The sequence below is a fragment of the Pseudopipra pipra genome, chromosome 19 (assembly GCF_036250125.1).
Source record: "Pseudopipra pipra isolate bDixPip1 chromosome 19, bDixPip1.hap1, whole genome shotgun sequence".
Lineage (NCBI taxonomy): Eukaryota > Metazoa > Chordata > Aves > Passeriformes > Pipridae > Pseudopipra > Pseudopipra pipra.
This window is the reverse complement of record NC_087567.1, coordinates 5,103,035-5,119,136: the sequence shown is the minus strand read 5'-3', so window position 1 is coordinate 5,119,136 and position 16,102 is coordinate 5,103,035. Positions and strand designations below refer to the sequence as shown.

Here is a 16,102-nt window from a genome sequence, read left to right as displayed (position 1 = left end):
CAGAAGATGTTAAGAGGAAAAAGCAACCATTCTTTTGATCTGATCCTCTGCCAGTTCAGCTGATGTGCTAACAGAGATCGTCACAACCTAAAGATCAATTGATCTTAAGTTTATTGTTTAGAAATACTGTGAAGTAAAAGATTAAGGGTATCACTTCCATCCCTGCAGTTGTCCAAGGCCAGGTTGGATGGGGCTTGGAACAACCTGGTCTAGTGGAAGGTGTTCCTGCCCCGTGGCAGGGGGATGGAACAAGATGGGCTTTAAGGTCCCTTGCAACCCAAACCAGTCTGTGATTCCATGATTCTATAATTCTATGTAATTGCTAAACCCAAAAGCTTTTCCTTGAGACAAAGCAGGGAAAGATTATGAAGACTCCTCTCCTGAGTCACTGAGACAAGGAAAGGCAGAAGCAACAGCACCGAGTGTGTGTGTTGGTGGCACTGAAGTCTGTAGTTTCTCCAAGGTGGGATTCATTTGTCCTTTGGAAATGACTTTGTGTGTTTGAGTTCAGCTAAATAAAGTTTTCTTCGACAACTTTCTAAGTCCTTTTTTTTTTTCTTTTTAATCTTGCCAGATCTTACTTAGTGGATAGAGATCACAATTCTTAAAAACGTAGCACAAATGTTTTTATTTTAAGAACTGGGAGATTTTCACCATTTTAAGTAGGGGAAAAAAATAAAAGTGCTTTCATAAAACTGCATTTCCCATAGTGCACAAGGGCTCTCAGGGCCGGGTCAGCTGATCGAGAGGGTGAAATGTGCCTTATTTCCTGTCCGGTGCATGGAAATGACTCGTGTGTGCCAATGGCTCATCTTCCCTTCGTCAGGTGATTGAAGGGCCGTGGACCAGATTCTGATTTCAACCATGGCAAGAAGCTGAGCTGATTAACCTGCTCGATATTGGGAAAACTGCTTCGTGTGTGGGAAGATGATGTCATGAAATAACACGCTGCAGGCAGCTCTGTTAACTTAATGGGAACAGGTAGAGGGAATCTTGGTCTTTACATTTTGTACTAGACCTTTCTGGGTTTTTTTTCCAAGTTGCCAATTTTGCCGTGCATTATTTAAGTTACTAGATTTCTTAATTAATTGAAGGTTATTTTCTAGCAGCTAAGAAGTAGTCCCAAGTAATCATAATTTTCAAACCTTTTTTTTAATTCTTTTTGCCTTTTTTTTTTTTTTTTTTAACAGAGGTTAAGAGGAAACTTTTAAAAGAAAAAAAAGTTTTTCCAGACTGAAGCTGAGGATTTGGCGAGAAAACACAAAATGTCTTCTGAAGGAAAAAAACTTTTCAACATCATTATTTTGGGAGTCTCGTTTATGTTTATATTCACTGCTTTCCAGACATGTGGAAATATTGCGGTAGGTGTGAATTTCTAAATGTGCTGCGTTTCTCTTACAGTTATTTATCCTGTCTTGTCTTTTGTCTACTGTAATCTTGTTTTACTTGTGATTTTCTAATGTGCGAGATACTTTGTCACTTTGTCTTCCTTTGGTTTAGTATTAAGTAGATTAACTTGGTTAACCAAATAATTAAGCAGCTTTTTTCTTTAAGATAGCATAGCTACACATATAACTGTACCAGAGTGCTTGGAAAACAGAAAATTAATCTTATCAAATGTTTGAACTTTTAACATAGTGTCTGCTTTGACACTTGCAATATTGAACAGTTGAATTACATTGAATCTTCCATAGTCTATATTCCATATTCTGTGTAGTCCCTTTCAAGATATTTGCCTAAGTTATTATTAACCACACAATTATCAACTGTTTTTTCCTAATCTAACATATTTTTCTGTTCTGACAAATTTGATATTGAGGGGGAGTATGGGGATAACACCTGACAAATAGTCAGACTTGCACAATTGCTAAACTGCCAAGTCACCTTCTAGCTGAAGAAGTTATTTACTGTTTTAGTATCGTGTATCTTTGTCTGCAGAAGCAAAATTGAGCATAACATAATCCAAATTTACTGTTACTACTTAAATTTTTAGAGTCCTGCTACTAAGAGACATAGCCCTTTAACTTCCTGAGTGTTGACATTGCTTTCAGTTCTGTGCCTGAAGGCAGTTAGATTTCAACATCCTTCTTGAGCCTCCAGGTCTTACAGCTCTTTTCTTTCGTGGAAGAAGAATCCTTTCTGGGTTCAGACACATAAACGTCCTTCACTACAATATAAATAACTACTTGGGATGGTTTTGGTAAGTCACAGTGCAGTGTGATACTGTGTGTGAGCACATAAGTACAGCCCAGTGATCTTAGAAGTTCTGTGATGAATTCAGCACCTCACTGAATTGGACTTTGTGATCATGCAATCATGCAGTTTATTGTCATAAAAGTCTTTAGAAGTTACTTTCAACCAGATCTGCCTGCCAATCTGGCTAATTACATGGTCTCATGATCACTAAAGCTGATTCAAGGGGAAAAAAAAAAAAGGAACAGAGAAATAACGTGAAGCCAGAAAGAATGGAAACTCTGACTAGGAATTCATAGTTAGGTCAAGTTAAGAGTATTTTGAAACTTCTCCTTTTCCTCTCTGCTTATTAAATTAAGATAGTCATACATATGACTATCATACCTAAGAGAGGTCTTTAGTGAAACAGCAGTTCTGTGAAGTATTTTAAGGTCTCTGGTGAAATAACGATTTAATAGCAAAGTACTAATTACTGCTTCACACATAGATGTTTCCCTGCCAAATATCTCCTGCATCTTTGTTGTGGAGGTGGTGTGAGTTGTAGCTAACATTTTAAATTCTTTTAAGTACTTTTTAGAGTCTATTAATGATTAAGTCTGACGTTTGTTACTGACTTCAAACTGATGCAAGTGTTCTCAAACTACAAGACAGATTCTGACATATGACAGCGTATGGTTTTCTCCTCACAGCAAACTGTTATCACAAATTTAAACAACACGGATTTCCATGGCAGTGGCTACACAAGGTAATTTACACAGATTGTAAATTATTACTTATTACTTTGCTCCTTGCAGGGTGAAGCTGGTTACAGTTTCATCCAGTAGAGATACACTCTCAAGAGATCGAAGTGTTCTGCTGACTTCACAATTTATTGACATACTTAAAGCACTTTAAATAAAACAGGCTTCTCACAGCCCTGCTCTGAATTATTTCTAGCTGAACTACATATCTGGTTTGCATGTTTTCTTTGTAGAGAGAAAAACCACCATCATCTCATTCTCGGCATTTTGTCTTAGGAGACGAAGAAGCTGGAAGTTTAAAAATAAAAAAACCTGCTAACTCAGGCCTTGGTTGTTTGCCCTTGTACACCTCTGTGTGTTTGTGTAGAACAGGTGGTGTGGATCAGCTCCCAGGGAACACTGCAATGTAAATGTGAAAGGAGCAGTCAGAGAGACAGAAGCAAAGCCACAAAAAGCCATTCTCTTTGTTGCACTGGCACAGCCAAACTTGCCAAGCGTGATCAGGAGCCTCTTGTATGCCAAATTAATTCTGTCATGTAGAAAAACCTGATTGCTGCTTTGAAGGGTTTGCTGTCTTAGTTTAAACTGAAAATACAATTGGCACAAAATATATCTATAGAATTTCTGTGATGTATTTGACAGAAAATGAAAACGTCACTCCTGGACAAGTGAGGCTCTGGAACATTCTCCTCTAGAAGTACAGGGTAGAAAATACAGTAACTGTTGTTAAGGCAGTTTGACAAATGCATGTTTTAAATTACCAGAATGCTTGCCTGCAATAGTTTGGGACTCTACTCAGCAATCCAGGAAACACTGTCCACTCCTGTATTCCCATATGGAGTATGGTGGGTGAAGGGAACAGAAGAAAGGGAGGAAATGTTTGGCCATGGAAGTTTTATGGAGTTACTTGAGTTGTGTATGTGCTTAACTGGATATTTTGAAATCCACTGATCACTCTTAAATCAGTTGCAGTGATACCCTATATTTTAAGTGCTTAATCATCTTTGTTGTTTATTTATGCAGCATGTCCATTATTTATGGAGTATTATCTGCATCAAATCTTATATCACCTTCAGTGGTTGCAATAGTAGGACCTCAATTCTGCATGGTTATTAGTGGCATATTTTATAGGTAAGTATTAATATTGAGTTTTTAGCTGCTTCCTTTGAAATATTTAATTTTTTTCTCACACCTAGTGCTACTGTGCCATGCATGAAATTATACTGGCTAAGAAAAGCATCTCACAGAGATACTGTAGATCTGTAACTGCAGAGTACTTCAGCCTACTGGAAACAGCACATTTTTTTCCACAGCACTTCCAGACTTTGCAGACTGTGGAGTTCAGGTTGTGGTCTCAGATTAATGACTACATAAAAAAACCTCCACGTGCTTAGTAGGGTAAGATTTTTCACATACAACCTAACCTGTTTTCCAGTGTCTCTTAGGAGAGAGTGGTTGATTTAGAAGCAGATCAGTGTCTGATTGTTAAAGTGCACTGTCCATTTTAAGTGTGTATTCAATAAACTGATTTGTTCTATTCTAGCCTATACATTGCAGTCTTTATCCAACCTACTACATGGGCTTTCTACACTGCTTCTGTTTTTATTGGCATTGCAGCTGCTGGTAAGCACTGTTCTTATTCTGCTGACTATTTTTTATGATATTTGAATATACCTCTAAAATATTTTTATTTCCTGAGCCATATATTCTGTCTATTCCAGTCCTCTGGACAGCACAGGGAAATTGCTTGACTGTAAATTCTGATGAAAACACCATTGGAAGGAACAGTGGAGTGTTTTGGGCACTTCTACAGTCCAGGTAAGGTTTATTTATTAATCTTATTTTTTTTGGTTGTGTACACATTCTACTTTTTACCTCTTTTTGTAAGAGACTGCATCCAAAAATACTCCAGTGGTACCTTGCAAGTCAGTGAACTGAGCACTTCTATTGCTATCATGCATTACAGAGCAGTGAATGAAAGCTGGATATTGGAAGTCTCTGCTCTTGAGGTGCTGAAAAGTTCCTTTTCTGTTAGGAGAGCATTTGACATCTGTAACAGCAGTCCTGTTGATTGGGGAGAGCTGTGTTAATTTGTGTCAGCTGTGTTAATTTGGTCCTGAGCAGCCTCACCTGGCACCTCCACCACACCCTTCCCATGGGCTCAGGAGCCCTATTTAAACTCAGCCTTGGGGCTTTGGCTCTTCTGGAGCTGGGATGGACAAGTGGGGGTCCAGCTCAGTTGTAGTCAAGCCTATGCCTTGATGAGACTAAAGAGGATTGGTTTGAAACAGATAAAATGCTTCTTTGTGCAATGGGTGATTAAATTTCTGGAGCTGGCTGCCACAGGAGGGTGTAGAGTTGGATGGTGTCAGCAAGATCAAAAAGGAATCAAGCAAATTCATGGGAGACAGGTCTACAAGTGGTTCCTGAAGAAGGATCCCTTTTACCCACCCCACTGTGATACAGCAGTTCTGGAAATTGGGAAGTAACAAGGGAAATGGATTGCTGGAATGCTTAGGCTGGTGAGCCTGCACTAGATGGCATTGCTAATGCTGCTGTGGGCACAGAATCCTGGATTGTAAAACACCAGCCTGAACCAGTGGCATGCTGGTTCTGTTCCTTAAGCTTTCTCTTCCAGAGTTAACATATTGGTATGTTATCAGAGTAGCAATTTCCACAAACCCAACCTTAATCTTACTACAAAAAATGCACCTCTTGGTTGTTCTTTTTGTTCACAGCTTGTTTTTTGGAAACCTCTATATATACTTTGCCTGGCAAGGAAAGACTCACATATCAGGTGAGTACTGCTTGTTGATGTGGGAAGCCATCCTTCAAAATATGGTAGCATGAATAAACAGATGAAATGATGATCTAGGAAGTCACATAAAGCTTATACAATAGCAGACATTTCTTTCCTTCAGTTTATTGTTAGATAGTCTCTTTTTGGAGTATGATTTTGATTCAGTGTTTCTGGGCACTCACAGCCCTTGTACTATGTATGTTGTTTTCCTGCCTGAAATGCACTTTGAGTACCTTCTTTTAGGGTATTGTGTATGGAATTCTTCAGAAGGCAAGTTGAGGATAAGATTTTGCACAATAGCCACTCTGGGATTTTCCCTGTGCAGGCACACTTAGGCCAAAACACACCTATTTGGGAGGAAAGCTATTCTGGCTGTATGTTTAATATTATACATGCTATCCCATTCTAAAGGAAGTTCCTTGTGTAGGGTGTCCCTCTAATCATATTGGAGATTGATTAACCTATGAAATAAAGGCAAACCATCCCAGTTTTCTTCATTGTGCTGGCACAAAGCAGTGAGGGAAGACAGAAGCTGAGAAGGGGCTGCTGCTGTCTAAACTGGCAGCATTGCTGGCAGAGGGAATAAAGAACTCTCTCTTCCTTTCTTGGCTTAGTTTATGAAGACTAACTTCCTAATGGGATTGTAATTAATACTCTAGTTTTTCCATTTGTTATTGTACTAGACTGGTAAAGAGCAATAATTGGGGAACAGAGGTCTTAAGTAATACTGTTAAGAAGCTGGACAGTGGTTGAGACTCAGTGTTTTTAAAGTGAAGATTTCTGGCAACTGTTTAAGCCAGGCAAGGTATGTGTGGGTATTCACTAAGAAAATTGCAGTGGTGAAAATAGAGCAAAGGCTAAGATTTTAATTACCAAAGGTGAGCACTTCTAGGAAAACAATGTTCTGTAAACAAGGAACTTTGATTGTCCTGTTCTATAATGGCTGAGAATTTTCCTTATTGTAGTCCTAAAGTAAAATATCTACTCGAATGGTCAATTCTTTTAACCTTTAACAGATGAGGATGCTTCTGCTCTAGTCAATCATCAAAATGTTGGCTTTAAAATTATGTTTATTAGGCTTCAGAAACACTGCCCTGTTGAGATGAACAGTCCACTTCTTTCTTATGTTAGATCCATCTTTTCAAGTTCTCCTGAAAAGTAGCACAGTAGTGCAGCAAAGGTTAATTTTACAGGTCATCTTCTGCATTCCTTCACCTTTAGGACAAAGGTTTAAGTGTTACTGAAAGTGTTGGAAACACTTTGAACCTGGAGGCCCTGAAATTCTGTGCATTCTACATTCCATTGCTCTTGCTAACCACAGAATAGGGCAATTAACTACAAAGCAGTTCTGCTGTTACATTTTCCTCCATCTTTAAATGTCTAGAGATTCCTCTTTATTGAAAAAATTGATATCAGAAGTTTTACTAGCATTTAAAAATCAATTCTTCCTTTTACTACCTATATACAAATACTACAGACTGTTCAAGGTGTGAAGCACTTCCTCTTTTTGATCTGTAATCACACACAAGTTATTTTTTGATCAATTTTGCATTTGCCACTAAGCTAAAGGGGAAATAAATACAAGCACAGGCAGTATCTTCAGAGCCATATAGTAGTTAAATCACAAGTATTTGCTGTTTCTTGGCTTTTTTCCCCTGCTTAATATTGGTAAATGGGAGTAACTTCTGTATTAAATGTGTCTGTGCCAAACAAGTTGGCTGGTGCAGCAGAGCTGGTGCACAGGGCAGCAGTTGCCTCCCTGCAGCTGCTGTGGCAGTTACTGAGGTTTTGGTGGCTTTAAGGCCTTTGTAGTTTCAAAACCCACCAGTTTATGATATCATGGGGCTGCTATTTCTGATGCTGCTAAAGAGCTTTTTTTGAGAGATCTGAAGGGCTTTAGGTTGTTTATGTCCACTCTGAATTATGTAAGTCTTCAAAGATGTGCTTTCTTCTGCTAATAATTGATGCACTTCCTTTAATTGGCTCCTGCCTGGCCATGGCCTTTGGGTGACAGAAAATGCGAGAGACACTTTAACATGCTGATGCTTTATTAGCATCATAAAACTGAGACAGCAATTTGCCAGCAACTGGGTACCTTTTGCTGCACGTTGAAGGTGAGTTAGAAAATGGGTGTGTTAAACACTGTAGTATGTCCCTGTTAGTTGTTTGAAGGTAGTTGAATTGGTTTGATTTGCTTTCTGCACATCTGGTTACGACTCCTGTTTGTTTTCCCACAGAGAGCGATCGCAGAACTGTCTTCATTGCTCTGACTGTTATCAGTCTTGTGGGCACAGTTCTGTTCTTTCTGATTAGGAAACAAGAGGACACAAAAGCTCCAGGGGATGAAGATTCTACTAATGAAATCCTGGGGGAGAGCTCGTGAGTGCTTACGGCAATAACATGTTGTCACAATCTCCTTGTTTGTGCTCCTGCTCCGCAGTGGGATGCTGTGCAATGACTTCCCTCTCTGTGCTGGAGACATGAATGTTATCAACAACCTGTAGAATGTACAGATTTATTAGAAAAGTGTCTGTTCTTTAACAAGTCAGAATTATTTTTCTTTAGATGGCATATTCTCAAGGGTGGAGTGCAGTACTGCACATTAAGTTTTTCCTTTAATAAGTAAGTGCCTTGGGAAAGATACCTTTCACTTCTCAACTGATTATTATTAAACATTTATCTGCCTTTCATAGTTTGTCTTGCCCTCATCAGCCCATTTTAAAGTCTGGAATAAACAGAAATTACTCCTTTTTTATGGGTTCTTTGACAAACTGGAACATGTTTTTCCTGTCTTCTCTAAATATATACATACCACCCTAATAAATACATTAAAAATGACAAGTACACAGACAGATCCTGTGGAGTTTTGCCTGAGGCATCAGCTTAAATATTTTGCTTCATTTAAAAGAACAAGGCAAAAGTTAGAAAAACATCAATAAGTATGCCCATGGAAAAAAATGTTGGAAGCTAAAAATGCTCAGAAGGAAGATTCTGTTAAGCAGGCATTCAGTAGTGCAGAAAGCAAACAAATTTTGTGGTTAGTAGTTTAGATCTCAGACACTTTTAAGGATATATTGGTATATTCCAGTGCTGGGCTAGAAAATGTACAGAAGGTTTAAAAAAATGAAGGTGCCTTCCAGCATAGAAGTACTGTGTGGTTAATTCTTTCTCCATTTTGACCAAGTCATTTGTTTACCCAGGTCTGCACAAAACAAAATGATGAGAGCAGTGGCTGCCTTCAGTAAGTACATTTCCACATAAAATACTGGCATCTACTTCCCAGCTGTCCATGGTTCTGCTGATAATGTGGTCATGGACAAATCACTTGGAACAAAAATTTGTGAACAGGTAACGTTTTGGGAGTGTATCTCAGTTGTTCTTCTTTGAATATGGACTTTCAGGGATGGTCTGCTTGGAAAAAGGACTTCCAGATGGCAGTGGGTTCCAGCCCAGGGATGACAGGTCACACAGGGACACAGGACTGAGTTCTGAGCCTGACAGAAATTCAGATGTCTCTGTGAGCATCTTGGGAATTTCAGCCTATCCAAAATGGAGCTTGGAAGTGGAAAAGCTTGGGAACCACTGAACTAATGTGGGGAAATTAGTGTGGATGTGGGGTTGGTGTGAACTGGCTCCCTGCACTTCAGCAAAGCCTCTTTTCAGGTGACCATGTGACTGACAAAGCTTGACTGAAAGCAAAAAAAGTGAGGTGACTTCACATCAATCATGTACTAGTATAGTCCAGGAAAGATCTGAAGTGTTCCTTTGATGTAGTGTCAGATCCAAGCTGCTTTTCAACAGCTTCCTTCTATAGACAAACACAAAAAGAACAGATCACCACAGGGAAAGCCACTGTGTGAAAGATTAAAAAATAAAAACCAACAAACATAACAAGATAAAAAGTTACAGGTTGTTTTATTTTGTCACAGGTTGATACCAGTTAACAATTTAGAACTAGAGCATCTGTAGTTTCCTTTGAAGTTTGATGTGTTCTGCCTGTGACTGTTAAGTTTGTTTGGAGAATGTGGGGATGTTCACTGAGGATTTATTTCAGGAGACAATTGCTGTGAGCTGGGAGAGAATACAGAATACAATGAGCAGAAAATTGCCTGTTAATTGGAAACTGTATCTTCTCTTTAATGTTTCCCCAATTGCATTTCTTACAAAAATGACTTTTGGATGACACATTTCTTCTAGATGGCATGTCAGGGTTGGTTTATTTAGCACTCTCATTACTGTAATAAACAGTAAATAAAATTATAATGTACAGTTTATATAATTCTAACCTATTTTTGTTTTAAGCAAAGAGCAAAAGAAAGTGTAGATTATCTTAGTAGTATTATCAGAAGTTAATCTAATTTCCATTATTGTTTCTTTACAGAGAAATCTATTACACTGAGCTTCACCAAAGAGATGATGCTTCTCAGTGTCACAACAGCCTACACAGGTATGAAGCCATCAGTGTATCATGGTTGGAATTTTAGGGAAAATTTACTGGCTTTTATGTGATTTTATATTACACTACCAGTGGTTCATAGATTGTTTAATACAATTGTATTAAAATAATGTTTGTACATCACACCTTCATTAAGATGTGGGAGATTGCTGATGGCCTTCATTTTAGTCTTGGTTTTATTGGGAACAAGCTAAGCCATTTTCAGCCATTTTTGTAATTAGTATTTGGTGTGGCAAGGGTCTTCCTTCTTTTTAGCAACCTTTAGTTAAACTTGGTCTGCTGTTATTAGACCAAGGTATGAGTTGTAAATGAAAAATGAAGTTATTTTTTGCCATAAACTAAAGCAATTCTTCTGCAAAAATGCCATCAAATGTTCAAAAATGTTTCTGAGATCCTTGAATAGATTTTTGTGGGGTTCCTGGCTCCTTATTTGGCTTCAGGTATGGTTTTGTTCACGATCAAATTAAGTTTTTGGAGGAATAAATGTGTTTTCAGAACCTCATCTCTGAGTCACCATTATGAAAAATTGTCAGATCTTGTAGGTGAAAACAAAAACTTAGATGTGAACAAACCAAACAGTGCCCAAACATCTGCTGAAGTTTCCAGTCAGCTCCTGGAGGAGAAATAGCAACAGCAGCTCTGCAGTTGGGTCGCTCCAACCACTAATCTGAGTTACAAGTTACTTCACACAGTTGTGTTAAGCCAGATAAACCCACTGGAATTCCTCTTGGGTGTTTAGTGCAGTGGGAATGTGGAGCAGGATGACAAAGGAAGGGAGTCAGTCAGGTTTTCCTGGACTATTCTGCAATTCAGTTCTACAGGTGGCATAAAAATAAATCACTCCAGATTGGGGAAAAATGGCTGCTGCCATCTGGTGGCTCAATATTGCCAATATTGCCACTTTTTGTAGCAAAATACAAACTCCCATAAGGCCAACAAAGGCTTTTATTCCAGAATTGATGGCTGGGTTCAGGCTGCTTCAAGCCCACCCGAATTTTGAAGCTGTGCAGTTCATCTGCTGTGTTGGGTGGCCTGGAAATGCAGACCAGGAGATGCTGGGCCATCATTTTACTGTAGCAAAAGGCAAAGGAGATAAATTAGAAAGTTTTATTTTGAGCTGTTTTGCTCTGTTTAGGCAGAACACTTTGCATTGTTTTAAATACACTTCTTTTATTAAGGAGCTGGTATTTTTATACTGATGGCTGCTTATAGTTGTGTTAGTTGGACTCTGCTGTGTCACCCTCCCTCACATTAATGGCAATAGAAAGAAGAAAGGATTTTAAACAAATAACAGTAGTTCTTTCTCAGTTTAAATTCATTATGTATGTGTAGAAAAGTCAATTTTAAGAATCTTAGCATCTTGTTAGTTTTTAGGGATGCAGAGTCTTTCTTAGGAATGTCATAACTTGGGGGGAAAAAAAATCTTATGCTGAAATTGTGCTTTATCTCTTCAGTTACCTGAAGTGTTATTTCACATGGCACTTCTCATTTGGATGAAATTCCAAAGTTCTTGAAAAGTAGAAATATAAACTGTTTATAGGGATTGTGTCAACAGCACTGGCTACTGAACCTGAGTGACACCAATTAGTGCAACTGTTTTTTCTAATGTGGTTTTTGTAAACTGGCATTGGAGAATATAATAATCACATAGTTTAAAATTTCCTGTTTGCTTCTATTACACAGACTTCATTTAAGTTTATTATTTGAAAGATACCTGAGGGGAAAAGAGCCTTTAGACATAAAGAATATTTTCATGACTTTCATAATAGTTCATCTGTCAATTCTGTTTTGTTTCCTTCAAAGGTTTGGAATTAACATTCTTTTCTGGAGTGTATGGAACATGCATTGGTGCTGTGAATAGATTTGGCAGTGAACAGAAAAGCCTAATTGGTCTCTCTGGTATTTTTATCGGTGTTGGAGAAATCTTGGGTGAGTCTAAATTTGCTACCTTTTGACAAAAAAAAATATTAGAGTGATGTAATTGTTCAAAATGGGTTTTTTTGTATTTAACTGAATAGTGTATTTCAAGCTTCCAGCAATGATTATGTGAACAAAAAATGAAATAGGAGAAATGTAATTGGCAATGTGGTTCCTTGTTGCACTGTGAATTATACCTTGCACTGTGTAAAGTGGGTGTAGACCAGCATGTGAAATACTGCTGCCTATGAATCCTAACATTCTGCATTCTATTTGGATTGGTGTGGAGAAATACACAAGACTCAAAATGCAAGGAACAATAGCCTGCAGTGTTATTAGGGAGCTGACACCATTTTGCTATTTAAATGTTGTTTTTAAATAGTATTATGTTTACATTTTTATTACTTGAGTGATGTAGTAACTTCTAATTTTTTTAATGAATTGTTGCACTAAGGATTTCTTTGTTTTAAAAAAATGAACTTGTGTTAAATAAGATGTGATATTTAAATAAAATTGGATACAGGGAAGGTTCATCAAGTAAAGATTTCTCTTTTTTTCTGTAAACTCAAGAACTATGGTGTTTAACAAAAAACCCACTGTCTGTTCATCAGCAGCTTAGGTCCATAGAGTTGCAGGCTTTTGCAATTAGGAGCTGAGCACAAGGTTGTCTATTTTCACTTAGTACTGTTGCAGTACTGGAGTAAAGTACTTGTTAAAAGGTGAAGTGTTTTCATCAGCAACCATCTGATAAATCTCCTGCCCCCATTTCTCAGACACCTGTAACAACCCTGAGCTCATCTCATGTGGCAAACGGGGCTGGGAGATCCTTGGGGCCGTTTTCCTGTTTGATCTTTCAGTTATCCAGTATGGGCATGTTTATAATTCCAGCTGTGAGTATTTAAGGTTTTGCTCTGTTCTTTAAATCTTCAGTTCTGATTCAGCTATCCAATCTTTTCTGCTCCTGCAGGTGGAGGAATCTTTGGTTTGCTGAGCAAGAACAGTCGCTTTGGCAGGAACCCAGTGGTGATGCTGGGCATCCTTGTCCACTTCATAGCCTTTTATTTAATTTTTTTCAACATGCCAAATGATGCTCCTATTGCTCCCATGGAAGGAACAGATGAAGTTGCTTATATGATTCCAAGGTATGTGAGCTTTCTCCTTTGGCTGGTTGTATATAAACAGCTTGTTTCTCCACAGAAAATCCCTTGAAGTTGTTTTTCCATGTAGTGACTAACTCCACAGAAGAAGCTTTCAGGAAACTGGCTTTTATTAAAGATAGGCATTCTACCAGTCTGCACCCAATTTAGGAACTTAAATAGCATAAGAATAAAAAGCCTGAGGATGATTGGCAGCAGTTCTGTCACTCAACAGCTGATGTTTGAGGTGTAGCACAATAGTGAGACCAGCAACTATTGTAGTAGGTGTTAAGAAGTCAGTCTGTCTTGGGCTCAGTTCTACTACATCAGGGAGCCCCAGCCTTGCACTGTTGCACCCATTTCCAAAGTCTTTCAATGCTTATTACCAAATTCTTATTGAACTAACTGAAGCCATGCTATGCCTGTCTCTTATAATAATTGGGGTAGAATATGGGGAACTTTATTTATCTCACCATTGCAACTGTCTTTTGGGGGTTATTCTTGCCAATTTGTGTGAAAATACAACGTTTTCAGTTTGTGCAGACCCAGTGACTAACTTGGAATTCTAAGCATTTGTGCCTGTGCAGATGACTGGTCTTAACTGGGGTATTTTTCTGCAAAATGAATTGGTATTTCTCTAATATTCCTGCAGCTCAAGAATTCACCATGTGTCTCAGCTTTTAATCACTGCTCTGTGGGGTTTGTGGCTCCAAGCACCAAAATGAGTTCTTTTCCTGATTCTCATTCAGTGTGAATTGACTGCAGGTAACAGTAACAGAAGTCTTAGCATTCCAGAAAGTAAAAGCTGATGAAACTATTCTTTTTGCCAAGCCAGGCATTCCCAGTTCTTTTCCGGTGAAATTAAAAGTTTGATACCTTTCCATTCTTAAGTTCCAAATACATCTGCCAAAAATAGTTTACAGATGTGTGAGCTGTTTGAAAAAATGGCTTTTAAACTGGATTCACTTTCTCCTTCAGCAAAGAGGTGGCCATGCTCTGCAGCTTCCTGCTGGGGCTGGGGGACAGCTGCTTCAACACCCAGCTCCTCAGTATTTTAGGATTCCTGTATTCAGAAGACAGTGCTCCTGCCTTTGCCATCTTTAAGTTTGTTCAGGTAATAATTAACAATCTTTCGAAATGTTTTGAACTGTTGGGATGTTACTGAAATTCTGGGTTGGCCTTTTTAACGAGCTGAGAAAAATGATGTTTCTGCAAATCATTTCATCCTGAATTTTGGTGTAAAGTAGTTTGTGATGCTGGAAACAGTTTCCTGGACTGTGATCTTAAAGTTTTGGCTGTGTTGTTTCTAGACAAACTGGTTTGAAATACCAGAGAGCTGCACTTGCAATGCTCCAAACACTTTTGAGTTTGGTGTTCACTTTCTACAGTGAACACTGTTTAAATAACAAGTGAAAACTAAATCTGTTGTGTATCACATCAAGACATATGTTGAGGTATAATGAAGCCTTAAGATTGCCTATCTCCTACAGCAGGATTCTACTGAGAGCTGCATATTAAACTCCTGTCAGTTTGATAATCCTCATGTAGTAACATCAGCCTGGAAATCTCCACTGATAATCTTTTTTACTTGGTGTTTTTTTTTCTCTCTCAGTCCATCTGTGCTGCAGTTGCCTATTTCTACAGCAACTACTTCCTTCTGCAGTGGCAGCTCCTGATCATGGTGATCGTGGGATTCTTTGGAACAATCACCTTCTTTGCAGTGGAGTGGGAAGCAGCAGCAGCCCTGGCTGCCCGTGGCTCAGACTACAGCAGCATTTGATCCTGATAACCATGGCTGCTCTGACTTAAGGAACAGCACAGGCATGTTTTTTGGGAAGTGATGTGAAAAGGTGGAAAAGGTCAAGCTGCTGCAGAGGTTGAGATGGAGGCAGCTGCTACTAAATCACCGTCAGTCCAACTGGATGTGAAACAGGAGGGGAAAAAATGCCAAATTTGAAAGGCTTTTTTTTTTTTTTCTTGCTTTACTCAACCAAGCATGGTGTAAGTGTTCTTAAAAACCTGATATTAGCATTGGAAGGAGATGTATAGATCTGTGTATTGAACCATTCTGCTCTGAGATGTACCTTTCAGAATGTAATTGCCTTATTTCACTCTACCATGCACTACAGGATTAGTTTTGTTTTTTGCCCCCTAAATTATTTTTCCTATACACTAGTTCTGCAGACACATGAGTTCTGGTATTGAATGAGTGATGTTTTTATAAGGTAGATTATATCACAGATTGTCTGCACAACTGAGAAATCAATTTGGCATTGACTTTTTCAACAATTAGATATGCTCAAGTATTTCCATGGGAAATGTTGCCTTTTTTTGTATCACTCAGCTTCTTGTTTCCCAACAATTTGTTTATTAATCTCTTTCATGTGCCTAAGTTTTCAGATCCGTGGGGGTTTTTGTTTGTTTGTTTTTTTCTTTTGTTTCATGCTTTTTCGTTTTTGTTTGGTTTTTTTTTTTGTAAGAAAATGAATCAGGTTATAGTATGACATGAAAGATTTTTACAAGAATTTAAAGCTATTACCTTTAGCCATCTTAAGGATGGGATCCCAAGGCCTGTGAATTATTGATAATTGAAAACAGCCTCGTGGCTCAGTATCTCAGAATTGAACTGTGTTGGGAAAGGTGCTGAAACTTCCTCAGGGCTGTGCAATATGAAGGACCACAATCCATGGCTTCCCTCACAGACTCCCAAATAGTTCTTTTGAGTTCAGTGGAGTTTTTATCATAAAATGATGAAAATCTGTGATGGGAGCATTGTCTGAGGTAACTTCAAAAAGTACAAATAGACTCAGAATGTGAATGGTCAGAATAATCTTGCAGTGTTTTTTCTACTGCATAGGCT

General features: G+C 38.4%; 1 protein-coding gene across 1 annotated transcript; it reads left to right on the top strand.

Moving 5' to 3' along the window:
• Positions 1–844: 844 nt before the first annotated feature.
• Positions 845–15,164, top strand: MFSD11 (major facilitator superfamily domain containing 11). Its single transcript, XM_064675732.1, has 14 exons — positions 845–981; positions 1,191–1,361; positions 2,883–2,938; positions 3,957–4,064; positions 4,477–4,556; positions 4,655–4,751; positions 5,672–5,730; positions 7,971–8,112; positions 8,934–8,974; positions 10,115–10,180; positions 11,993–12,118; positions 13,074–13,248; positions 14,221–14,356; positions 14,855–15,164. The coding sequence occupies exons 2-14, from the start codon at positions 1,266–1,268 to the stop codon at positions 15,020–15,022; spliced, it is 1,350 nt and encodes a 449-aa protein (XP_064531802.1). The 5' UTR covers positions 845–981; positions 1,191–1,265; the 3' UTR covers positions 15,023–15,164.
• Positions 15,165–16,102: the final 938 nt, after the last annotated feature.

Excerpts from the sequence above, each read along its gene's own strand:
- MFSD11 (XM_064675732.1), top strand. The coding sequence starts at position 1,266 with ATGTCTTCTGAAGGAAAAAAACTTTTCAACATCATTATTTTGGGAGTC. Across the intron at positions 1,362-2,882 it reads AGACATGTGGAAATATTGCG|CAAACTGTTATCACAAATTT; the intron begins GTAGGTGTGAAT and ends TTCTCCTCACAG. Across the intron at positions 10,181-11,992 it reads TGTCACAACAGCCTACACAG|GTTTGGAATTAACATTCTTT; the intron begins GTATGAAGCCAT and ends TTTCCTTCAAAG.